At 38.3% G+C, this 12,920-nt stretch overlaps 1 protein-coding gene across 1 annotated transcript in view; it reads right to left on the bottom strand.

The window, feature by feature from the left end:
* Positions 1 to 2,502: 2,502 nt before the first annotated feature.
* LOC143267493 (albumin-like) overlaps positions 2,503 to 12,920 on the bottom strand; it is a 34,361-nt gene continuing 23,943 nt past the window's right edge. Inside the window, 9 exon segments of the mRNA XM_076545641.1 lie at positions 2,503 to 2,647; positions 3,786 to 3,850; positions 4,474 to 4,606; positions 5,066 to 5,286; positions 5,744 to 6,898; positions 8,471 to 8,682; positions 9,656 to 9,785; positions 11,382 to 11,415; positions 11,418 to 11,472. Coding sequence (XP_076401756.1) covers positions 6,691 to 6,898; positions 8,471 to 8,682; positions 9,656 to 9,785; positions 11,382 to 11,415; positions 11,418 to 11,472 — 639 coding nt within the window. The 3' untranslated portion in view covers positions 2,503 to 2,647; positions 3,786 to 3,850; positions 4,474 to 4,606; positions 5,066 to 5,286; positions 5,744 to 6,690.

Genomic DNA, 12,920 nt, shown 5'->3' with positions numbered 1-12,920 from the left:
AAGGAGTTCTACAAAAGCACAAGCCCAGTCTTGAGCTCACTGTATCCCAAACTCAGTCTTACACATGCCTAGCGTCAAGCGGACATTCAGAACATTCACTGGATGCTGGTTTAACTTGACCAGTGAAGAGAGAGTTGCACATGTGATAAGCATCCATGAGCAATTTCCCATCCTACGATCTCCCCCACTTCTCTCATTACATGGCAATGAGTACTCGCAGGGTTAGAGGAATAGGGTAGAGGTAAATGGGTGAGAGTGTGATGGGAGAGTAGGGGTTAGAGACTGAAACATCAAGAACAACATAAACAAAACCAGTGCTCAAAGACAGATGGGGAGCCCTTCCTCATCTGGACTTCATCTAATGAACAGAGCATGCCGAGAAAAGGCTCATGCTATACAAATGAGGGAGAGATGGCGTTGTAGAAATGTCCTAGAAAAAGTCATATTGCCTGGGGGTGGCGGTGGAGGACCTGGTTGGTGTGGGGCATAGGAATGGAGGGTGCTTTATCCCTTAGCTCTCTAGCACCCTCTTCTTCTCAGGAGTTCCTTCTCTTTTGTAATAAATGGTCTCTTCCAGTTGCTAACCATGTGTCCCTGTTATAGTTCTTTGTCATGTGGCACAGAAACCTACATACTTCACCAAGTGCCCCAGGACACAGTGGCCATTATTTATAACAGGAGGGAGTGTGTTGTAGGATGGAATCCAGGAGACAGCTGTAGGCTGGACATCAAATGGCCTGAATAACTTTCAATTAGGACTCAGGCAAGTGACCAAACCAAGCTTTCAGACAGGCAGGAAGTACAATTCACCAACTCTTCAGTCAAAAAGACTGAGTTCCTGTACCCTCCTGCCTCATATTCCTTTCTCTGCCCAGCCATATCACTTCCTGTCTCAGTCTCCCTAATGCTAGGATTAAAGGCATGTGTCCTCCCAAGTACTGGGAAAAAAGGCATGAGATCCAGCGTGGTGAGATTTAAGGTGTGTGCCATCACTACCTGTCCTCTACCTGGCTTTGCCCTCTGATCTTCACACAAGCTTTATGTGTTAGAGCATACACAAAGTATCACCACAATGCAGACACCTGAAAGGGATACAATAGCCAACCTGAAAGGAGCCTGGACATTCAAAACTGTAATAATTTGAGTAATAAAATATATAACTGCATTATTGCCCCAAATTCAGAAAGACTATTGTGTTCATTTTGGTATAAATAATTGAATAATTGTGAAGCAAATCTTCCTGGGGAAATCTAATGAAGCATGTAGATGTCCCCCTTCCAGAAGTTTAATACCTTTCATGCCTCATTTTGTGGGTGAGCTGAATAATGGTTGCTTCCCTAAAAAGACTAGGTAAAGGTAAAAGTAGTAACTTCACAGTGAAGAAACTTGGCAAACTCACCTTTGAAGAAATAAGTCATTAACCTAACATCCCAGTATTAAATCATGGTGACATCATATCATGTCCTCAGTGTGTTATGAGATCAAATTTACATACACACATGTACACACACACACACACACACACACACACACACACCAGTGGGCCTGCAATATTCTGGTAGCTCAGCCTTCTGAATCATGAAGCAAAATACAGAGACAAACATCTAGATGATAGACAGATGGGAATTATCCCCCAAAGGCTGACCTTGCAAAACCAGAGCTGACCTGGGCTCGTTAGTATCAGATGTTGACTCTATGGGAAGCAGGAGCAGTGGAGGCTCAGGGAAGAGTACACTGTGGAGCAGAATTGTTGTGGGAAGTTCTGTATGTTAAAAATGTTGCTCTGATTGGTTAATAAATAAAACACTGATTGGCCAGTAGCCAGGAAGGAATTATAGGCAGACAAGGAAAGAGGAGTATTCTGGGAAGTGGAAGGCTGAGTCAGAGAGACGCTGCCACCCACCCACCATGAAAAGTCCCCTCTTCATCAATCCAGTGTCCTTCAGCATCCCTCCAGATCACCCAGTCCCTCTTCATCAATCCAGTGTGCTTCATCACCCCTCCAGATCACCCATTCCCCTCTTCATCAATCCAGTGTACTTCAGCACCGCTCCAGATCAAGCAGTCCCCTCTACATCAATCCAGTGTCCTTCAGCATCCCTCCAGATCACGCAGTCCCCTCTTCCAACATTGCTTCTTGAGGTTTTATGCTATCAACCTGAACTGTAGTAAATTTTTTGATCACGTACTTTACCGGTTCACCGAGCCACCTTTAAAGCCATTCCTGTCTCCTTTGTCCCCAACTCATTCTTAGAGTCCCACTGACAAGGAAAGCCATGGTTCATAAGCTTTTAGTCTCTCTTTCAGAACTCTCACAATGTTGAAATTAGTTTATATGATCACTGCCCACAACTCCGGAGAGTTTTAACATTTATTTTCATCGGGTTGCCTATAAGGAGCTACAGCCTCTGCTGAGGAAAAGAAGAGAGAAAACTGAGTATTTCCCAGAGCCTACAAGGCTGTCAGGGGGAGCATGCCTTTGGAAAATACAGTCCTGTAAAATACAGAGTCATTTTTTTATTAATTGCAGTACAGAGAAAAGAAGTCAAATATTTAAAGAAATTTGTGTTCCTTAGGGTGTTGATTTCACACCAACAGAAAAGATGAGTAAGGCTTGAGTCTTTGTCTCTCCTTTTCTCAGGGTATACTGAAAAACAAAAAAGTGCTCTTTTAAAAATGGAATATGTTTTCCAAACCTATTTTTAGAAATTTTGAATCTCTTATATTCTTCTTGCAATTTTCACTGGTCTAGACAGCCTAAGCATGACCTAGACTTAGCTGAACTTCCTCATTTAGGGGCAGATGATAGACTGTTGCCTGTTCTGACACCTGCTCTTCCTCAATGGTCCCATCAGGGCCCTCAAGTGTCAGGTCAGAAGTCTCACCATTTCTCAAGACCTACTTATTCCCTAATTTATGAAAGCTGTCTTCACAGAATGCAACAAAATTTCCTTTTCCTTCTAAAATGGAAATAATTTTGAAATAATCCTATATATGTAGGTTCTTTGATTGAATACACAATATGTGTGTGTGTGTGTGTGTGTGTGTGTGTGTGTGTGTGTGTGTGTGTGTGTGTGTTTGTTTTCATGTGGAGAAACTATTTTATTTTGCTACCTTATTCCATTGTTGGTCTATTTTTAAATTCTCTTCCAAAATATTTAAACAATATTTATCACCATAGCTCTGTTCAATTATCTACATTTTCAAATGGAGCTGTTTTGAAATAGGAATATAAATTCTGTCAAAGCTTGGCACATGACACATCAGAGATTTGGAAGCAGATCATTTATTATGAAACAGGAACCCCCATAAAAAAAACTCCATTGTATTTTCTGGTGAAATGAATTTACAGAAGTATTGGCTCAAACTCTGCAGAATTAACAATACACAATTGTTTTGACTAAAAAAAAAAGTTCTTTCATATGGTTTCACTTTTATTCTTAGGCTACCCTTGACTAGACTAAAATGTGTGACTCCATGTAGTGCACCATGTAAGTCAGAACAGAGCCATGATTAAGTCCTCAGCTCTGGAGTGAATTTTTGAGTTTGGCTCCTTCTCTCCCTAGTTTTGCTGCCCCTTGGGTAAATTGCATTGATCTAGACATTTAGGTATTCATTTTCTTATCTGCAAATAGAATGCAAATTGGTGAACACATGTGAGGGCCTAAGAGTGGTGGCAGGTGCTAGTCTACATGACTCTCGCCCAAAGGTCAGCAAATCTTAGCCATTTTAGGAAAAATGCTTATGATTGATTTTTTTAAAAAAAAAATCCCAAATACATTTACCTGAGATGCTTGTGATTGTGATGTGTTTAGGCTAAGGAAGCTTGGCTTGCAACAAGTTTTGGGCCCTGAAAACAATCACATACACACACACACACACACACACACACACACACACACACACACACACACACACACAATGATAGATGTTAGAAAAATACTAGCAAGACTATTAGAATTTGCACCTCCACAGTTTTCAGTGATTATAATGTAAATTCACATGCCTTGCAAAACTTAATTACACTTCTCCTAGAATTCTTAAACAAAGCTCACTGATATCTGTTGTATCCAAAAGACTAAAGTAAACTCTTGTTAGGGCACGGGGGAGAAATGTGAAATGATTCAGACATGTAATTGTAAATGTTCTCCTCTCATGTGAGAAATTAATCAATTCAAAGTGTAACATTTCAAGACAAGGATTAAATGAGTTAATTATTCTGGGCTTTACAAATTTTTCTATGTTCTTAAGTGTTATAAATTTGGAATTGAATGGCCTTTATGAACACTTTATATACTCCAGTGTGGTTGGACATACAAAGTAGGAGCTATGAAAGTCAGTTTGTATTACAGTTCTGTAGTGAACACAATCTAGATTGATCACATTATTCAGCATATGAGTGTCTCAGCCTCAACCTGACCAAATGCACACAAATGGAAACTGAACATATCAAAGTGCAAAATGCTCTGTTACCTCTTCAGAGAAGCAGGCCTCCTTGTCGTCAGCCTTGCAGCACTTATCCAAGAAAGCTGCAAAATCGCCCATCACAGTCTTCAACTGCTCATCTGTAGCCTAGGGTTTGTGCTTCACCAGCTCAGCAAGTGCCCTGCATTAGGACAGAGAGCAGTAAGAGCAAGGAAATGTTGACTCCCATGCAGGAAACCAAGACAGCAAGGATGGCGAGGCCACAGTTCAAGGTTACACATCTTGGAGCCAAGTGACTTTGGCTTCCAGGACCAAGCAGGCCATTGCGAAACTTAGTATTCTTGACTGTGTATGAGGGCAATAAGGGCCACTTGGCTAGGACTGGATGAAATGGAATAATCAATGCAAGTCACTCAGTGTTTTACGTAGTTTCCAGAAAATTCCTGAAAGTCTTCTCTCTTTGCACTTAATAAACAGAATTTTGCTCTCTAACATCTGCCCCATTTTAAAGTAATAATGGGGATGTTATAAGAATTAAACAAAGCCAAGCAAGAGGAGATTGCTGGGTCTCTGTCATTGATACTTGTAGAGTAAGCAGTACCCAGGAAAAAGACCTATGCATTAAGAAAATATTGCTCACATTTGTTTCTTTATCTGTTTCTCCTTCTTGGGAAGTGTGCAGATACCAGCATTGAAGGTGAAGGTCTCAGCTTTAAATTCTTTGGGGACATATGTTTCATCTACTGGCAGAGCAGAGAAGCATGGTCGCCTTTCTACCACAGATCCAGTACAACACTTGGTGACCTGATCAGTCACTGGAGTCTTCTCATGCAGCACACATACCCGGTTCAGGATCTCAGTCTGCTAAGGAACAGGCAGACAGAAGAGTAGAACAGTCAATAGATCCACAAATACTCACTTTCCGATGCACTCAAAGAACTGCCATATTGAATTAACAACTATGAACTCAGTGATTTATTTATCTTTGAAACCAAACATATGACTTATAAAAATTCTCTTTCAGTTTAATATAGGTGCCCATATCAGCTACCATACACACATGCACATATCAGCATACCCTTGCTGGAAATTGTTGATTTTTTTTTAATTCAGCTATCCATTCTTCTTGGCTATGTGTGTGTGTTGCTTCATCTCAGCATCCTGTTCTTCTCCATATTCTTCTACCAAATGCCAGTCTACTATTGAGAGGTGTGAGTTTAGTTACTCTTCAAGAACAACTGTTTCAGCTGTCCTTCCACTGCACATCAGAAGCCATCAACCCACTGCCGTTCAGCCTTTGAAGAAAAGGGCACTGTACCTTTTCTGGATTGCGAAGGTCACTTCAGGGATGGTGCCATATTGTCCTGGCCTCAGAAGATGCCTTTTGATAAAGCCATAACCACACTTGTTTTGGCAAGAATCGGTAGTCCTTTGTTTCATGTCCTGTCTGTCCTGTTTGTCAGCAGTTGATTCAAGGACACTTTGTTGTCCAGTGGCTAACTTTTGCCACAATGAAAGTTAACTCCAATTGCAATTTCTTCAATGCCCATATTTTCTCTGAAATAGATTGGTACTGCCAGGAGCCGACATGTCTCATAGTCATAACAAAAAGAAAAATTTCTAAGTTATTAAAACATTTGAAATGCCATATTCTCTAGATCTCTGAAGGGTTTGAAGATGACCTGTCTATCTAAAATATATCTGCTCAATCTTGAAAACATACCTAATATGACTACAACTTCTATTATAATGTCTAACTACTAACTTTCATTTCTTTATATCCTAATAGTTGGTAATAATAACATTCCAGGATCAGAGAATTGCATTACATTGTTCAAAGAATGGTATAAGTACAATTAGAAATATACATATAGCATTTTCTAACAATATCAATTTAAATATATATAATTTGTATATAATATAAAACAATCCAATCCAATGTAAAGTATTTAAAACTAGTAATTGTCTTTTTCTTTTTCTTTTTTTAATTGGGTTAAGTGTTTTTAATCTAAGTTAAATCTCCTTTAGTTGGCATTTGAATTTACTCTATTTTATTCTCAAGAGTATGAAAAGAGAAAAACGATTGTAAAGATTTTGTGCAAGTAAAGATTCCCTCCTTTCTTCAAATCTTTCCTCTCTAGAATGATTATTTGAGGTTTCCTTATATTTTATCCAATGTTTATCCTATAATGTTAATAACTTTAAGAGCTCAGGCTTCCCTACATCTCAAGAGAATATCTGAATTGACCCATATGTCAATTCTCATTAGTGCATCGCTTCCTTTCTCCTCACAGGAAGTGCTGCCAGGAGCTGCTGTGCTCTTGGCCTATGGAAACCTACCACTTTGCCATAGCATGCACCAGGATCAGCTTCAGCACAGCACTTTTCCAGTGTGGCTTCATATTTCTTAGCGATTCTCAGAAACAAAGCAACAGAGTAATCAGGGTGCGTTCTTGAATATTCATTCAAAAACCTAATGAAGATAAACATACACTGAGTTAAATAAATAAGTAATAGACTCACGTAAGTAATCTCAAAAGTGATTCATATTACAAGCGTCCTGTGTTGGAATGAGCTCCATGCAGAAAACTAAGCAGCAAGAACTTGGGACTCTATATTACTCTTCCCAGGTTCAGCTTTGCCACCACGCTGTATTTTACTGTTCTGCAGGGGCAACTTATTAACACTACCAGTGCATTAACCTTCTCCATATAGAAGGGAAAGAAAGATAGCATCTCTCTTACAAGGTAGGTTGGGATAAATACATGGCACACTGTCAAAGCACACAGAGACTGGTGCATATTAAATGCTTGATTCATAGTTATTTTTACTGTATAGCTAGTTTGTTTTGAATTATGTCTACAAAGTATGTCAGCAAATGGGTAAATAGAGACAATACTAAAAGTTTCTTTTTCTTCTACATATGAGTAAAATTTTTCATTAAGTACTATTTAGTGCATAGAGTACAATCATAACCTAATAAAAAAGATAATATTTATTGTTGCAGTTACTGAAAACATATAGTAATTTGTTATTAATTGTATCCTGCCTTGCCACAGTGTAACATTCTGGTCTTTTCAACAAAATATGAAACTAATAGTTTCATATTGATATTTATTTATATAAAACACACATATACATATAAACATCAATATGACATGTGTGTGTATATATATATATACATAAGCATACACACACACATACATAGAGAGAGAGAGATATAGATATATAGATATATATCCTTTCTGTCATCGCAGAGATGGATAGACACAGGTGGACAGGTAAGGAGATAGTAAATAATACATAATATGTTCAAATGCATTAGATATTTAAGAAATATGGTTATAAGAATGATTGAATGATAAATACAATTTATATATTAATGGAATATTTCTAAAGATTTCCAGAAATATCCATATGAAGTAAGGAACATTGAGTTTGTGCTAAATGCATGGATGATTTCATAACAATATTTTAAGTTACTTAACATACTTTTCAGGTAAATTTTAAAGGCTGAGAATGACAAGGGTGAACTGTAGCTAGAGTTTTCCGGCCTTGCCCACAGTCAGGACAAATCTCTGTCACCCGCCAGTCCCACAGCTGCTCAGACTCATCCAAGTAAACACAGAGACTTATATTGCATACAAACTGTATGGCCGTGGCAGGCTTCTTGCTAACTGTTCTTATAGCTTAAATTAATCCATTTCCATAAATCTATACCTTGCCACGTGGCTGGTGGCTTACCGGCATCTTCACATGCTGCTGGTCATGGCGGCTGCTGCAGTGTCTCTCTGCCTCAGCCTTCTGCTTCCCAGAATTCTCCTCTCTCCTTGTCCCACCTACTTCCTGCCTGGCCACTGGCCATTCAGTGTTTTATTTATTGACCAATCAGAGCAACAGATTTGATATACAGACCATCCCACAGCAGTGAACAATTTACTGAGAGCCACAGAAGTCATGGTAACTCCAAAGACAGCCTGGTGAGGGTTCCTAATTTATTCAGCTCTGCCAAAACTATGAAAGCAGCCAGACATCATCTCCTCACTTGCTCAGGAAGATATCTTTGGCTGCAACATAGTTGGTGCACACTTGACCACCATCAAAATCATCAGCTAATGAAGGCAGATCAACAGGCATGTCATTATGTTCTGCTTTAGCAAGGCAGTGGGATTTCTGTAACACTGGTTTGTCACAGCAAGCCTGCAGTTTGCTAGAGATAGATGCTTGGTTTGCACACATGTACTTGGCAAGCTCCGCCTGTGAGAAAAGAAATGTTTAAGAGAAGTCATCTTTGATACATATTCCCCCGCACACCTCTGTTACATGGATAAAGCATATTCATCCTACTCAAAACCATACACCACCAAAGTAGCTTCTGCAACACATTCTCACCCACACAGTGCTTCAGAGCCTGCAGACTCAAGATGCTGTGACTAAAACAAATAGATTCAAAGAGACTGTTCAGAATGAAGTTATCTATTTATATTAATTTGCTTTGATTGTTTATTAACTTTATGTTTCTATGACTGAGAGACTTCAGGTTGTATTTTCCATAAAATTTAGTGCTATTTTTCCAAGTATTCCTCCAAAATCAAGTTACGTATTTTAAAACTAAATAACTCATTAAAATATGAGGCATAATTAAATAATGAGTAATGAGCAGAGTTACGGGCCCTGCTTACATACATAACATATCGATCTTAGGTTTTCCAGGGTTATCATAGCAGAAGAAGATGGGGTTGTATTTTTAATCTCTTGAAGGGGGAAGTGAAGGAGATAATAGTACAACTTTGGAGAAACTGAGGTCACAGCAAATGTTTATGAACTTCACACAGTTAATTAGGGGAAAGACTATGGAGGGATTAGGGCGTCATTCTTTAAAAGCCTCTCCAATCTGTGAGGTCTCCAGCCCCGCTTCTCTCCCCAAAACATCTTATAAATCTACATGTGTAACTGTTCTCTTTCTATTTAAGCCTCCTCAGAATGTGGCTGAACAGAGGAGTTTTGGGTCATTTAACAATTCAGAATACTGTTTTTGGGTTTTTTGTTTGTTTTTTGTTTTGTTCTACGTTTTTTGTTTGTTTGTTTGTTTGTTTCTGGAAAGTGCCACAAAGCAAGGAAACTTGGTAGAATAAAGGAGAGCCCAGAGACCATGTCAACCACCATCAGTGTTCACCGATGCAGCCAAACACATCCACTCATTGACCGTGAGCATGCAACAACTCTTTACCTTGTCATCTGCGCATTCAAGCAGGTCGCCCTGGCAGCACTCCTGGGTGACTTTGGTAACATCTGTTGCCAATTTGCTAATCTCTGTGAAGTCAGCATTGGGGAAATTCTGGCTTGTATAAACTACCATCCTAAAAAGAAAATTTGCCATCAAAGACTTATTATCATATTTTATTTGTAAGAAAGCAGTGAGAAGATACCATTTATAACAAGGAAGTTCAAAACTAACTGACATGAAGAAAATTATAAAAATTCACTAGTTACAACAACTAGCTTTACTAGAATGCTAGTTCTGACATAATAGTTATATTTTCCTTTGGCAGAATCTACTGAAAGAATGTGGGTGGTGCGTGGAAAGCAAATGCCTCATAAAATTAAAATCAAGGAGGAATTCCTAAAGAGGTGGCAGTCCAAGGGGCATCAGTTTTGTGTCCTCACCTGGCTTCTGTCTCTGGCTTGGTCTCATCTTAGCAATGTGACCTCAAGCAGGCTTTAGATTTTATACTGTTACAACACACTAAATCGAAGGATCCATGAGGTTAAATTACATCATGACATGAAAGTGTTTTCTTATCTTGAATATTGACTCATCAACTTTTGTCTTAATTAAGACATACTTTCTTGAATTGTTTTTTTTTTCTTTTTTGGGGGTGTGGGGGCAGAATGAGACAGGCTTTCTCTGTGTAGCTTTGGAGCCTTTCCTGTAGCACAGGCTGGCTTCTAACTCACAGAGAGATCCACCTGCCTCTGGCTCCCGAGTACTGGAATTAAAGGTGTGTGCCTTTAATTTTAAATTTTCTGAATTCTAAAGGTCTGTGGAGGGAAGAATTCCCAAACTTCTGGAGAATTAGAGAGTTTTTTTTTTTAATTATGAATCCTTCTGCCAAGAAATTGTTCCAGCAGAGAGCCTCTAAGCTCTATGGCAAGATGTCAAAAGCCAAGATCTTCGCTATTTCAAAAGTAATTTTCAGTTCTATAGCTCTAATAAAGCTATCTTATCTTTGTAAGAACCAACCATAGCCTATGTAACAGTGTGTTGTTTCATCTTGGAGCTGCTATATTTATTGTTCTGATTGGCTTTAAGAATTTTAATAGTAAGGATGAATCAGGGAGGATAATTCCTGCTGACAGCCTCCAGAGAACATGCACAGTGTCTGTCATCTCCATTTTCTCTCCTGTTGTGTTGATTCATTATTGACAAACAGGAGAGGTACTACAGGGGCAGGCACATTATTCTTGACTAATATATTAAAGGATGCTCCCAGACACAGCTACATAACATAAAAGCAAGAGAGAGTGGAGCAAACACATGAAATTAGGGACAGAATTGGAGTTGTAAGAAAAGTCCAAGTAATAACTCCAACTTGGTTGATGGCTAAGTTCAATTATCCGTACATTCAAGAGTCACTTTAAGATTGAGGGAAAATAAATTAAGTAAATTAATTACCCTGACTGTGACTGTATTTTTTAATCATTTAAAATGAGATTCCTGGTCTTTATAACCAATGGGATCTAAATGTCTGTCTTCGGTTAGACAAAATCAAGTCTTCTACGTTCTTTGACAATTTCAAACAAAAACACTGAGACAAATTTTCAAATTATTACTGTTTTTCTGATTTCACCTCTATCAACTTCTCAAGATGTACTTTATAAATGCACAATCTTGTAGATTGGACAATATCATTATCAAGACGTGAATTGTGATATAAAAAAAAAAACCCATGTACCATGCTTTGAAAGCTCTCTCTCCATATCTCTGGAGCACTTCAGTCTGTGGTGCACAGAAGAATACAACACTTTCTCCGTCAGAGCATCAAGCTACAAGAAGAAATCCAGTTGGAAAAGATAATTTCAACACACACACACACACACACACACACACACACACACATACACACACACACACACACACCTTCAAAAGTTCAGACAGCCCAATGCCAAGATAATTTGTTGGGTTGGGAGTTGAAATTAGGACCTTGTGCATGTTTGGCCAGAGCTATGCTATTGAGTTGCACCTTTCATCCAAATGAAAAATTCAAAAGATAATTTACACCTGAATTCACATGTACTCTCTTTTGACAAATGATTATTTTTGATACCTAATAGAATGAAAATCAGTATGGGCATAGTGGAGACTGCTAGGTACTTAGAAAGCAGCATAGAGACATTGCCAGGGGAAGGGCCCTGGATATGACTTTTTTTTTCCATCACAGGCAATTTATTTTGTTCTATTCATTCACAGTTAATACAGAAAATACTTGGAAACATTTCCATATAATGTTTGACACAGAAATCATCAAATAGAAGTATACAATGTTGACAGGAGACAGTACATTTATAATTTATAACCCCAAATGTATTTATAAATTAGAAATGGAAAGATCTACAAATGAAATTATGAAAGTTCACCAAAGTCATTTAATCTGTCAGTTTCTCATTCATTTTTATGTCTTAATAATATTCTATTGTATAAATAAGCCACATTTTATTTCTCTCCAGTATTTGATAGCTATTTGAGTTGTTTTAACTTTTTTACTATTAGCAACACACTGCTGTAAACCTTCATGTACATGTTTCATAGGTGCACATTTTCAGTAGTTTGAGGATATATTCCTAAGGGTAGAATTGTTGAGTAACAGAGTAACAATGTTTTGCATTTTGACCAACCACCAAACTGTTTTGCCAAAGTGGCACACCATTTTACAGTCTCACCAAATCCTTGTTTTCAAGGCTCTGATTTTGTACAAAAGCATTCAATCATTCTGTCAGACCAAACCAGGAAAAGTAAGCTATAGTTCAGAGCTGTTCTATTCCATTTACTATGCAAAGCCATTCTTGGTGTTTGCAACTCTCAGCCCTTTTGAGTATTCTTGCAGTGTTCACTTTTTCCTCCACCACTTTTTTTTCTTCTTTTTTTCTGGTTTATTTCTATCTATTACAAATGTATAAAAAATCCTCCATCAACACTGCTGATAGCAGCAGAACCTTGAGAAATATACCTTTGGTTTGCCTCAGAAAAGGAACACATATTGCACTGTAAAGTTTATAGAATTGGTGCAAAACATTGTGATAATGTTACAATACCAGTTTTAAGAGTTCAGTGACTAATGGGGAGCCGATGGGATACATGCAGAACTGTGAAAGCGATCTCACTTAGCCAGCTGTACACGTAGACTGTAAATCTACATTCACATCATTTCTGAACTAAGACTATCATCTCAGTTTATCTGTTGAGGTCAACCAGGAAACCCTAGAATATACCTTGA

This window comes from Peromyscus maniculatus, chromosome 10 (genome assembly GCF_049852395.1).
Source record: "Peromyscus maniculatus bairdii isolate BWxNUB_F1_BW_parent chromosome 10, HU_Pman_BW_mat_3.1, whole genome shotgun sequence".
Taxonomy (NCBI): Eukaryota; Metazoa; Chordata; class Mammalia; order Rodentia; family Cricetidae; genus Peromyscus; species Peromyscus maniculatus.
This window is presented reverse-complemented; position numbering and strand designations above follow the sequence as displayed.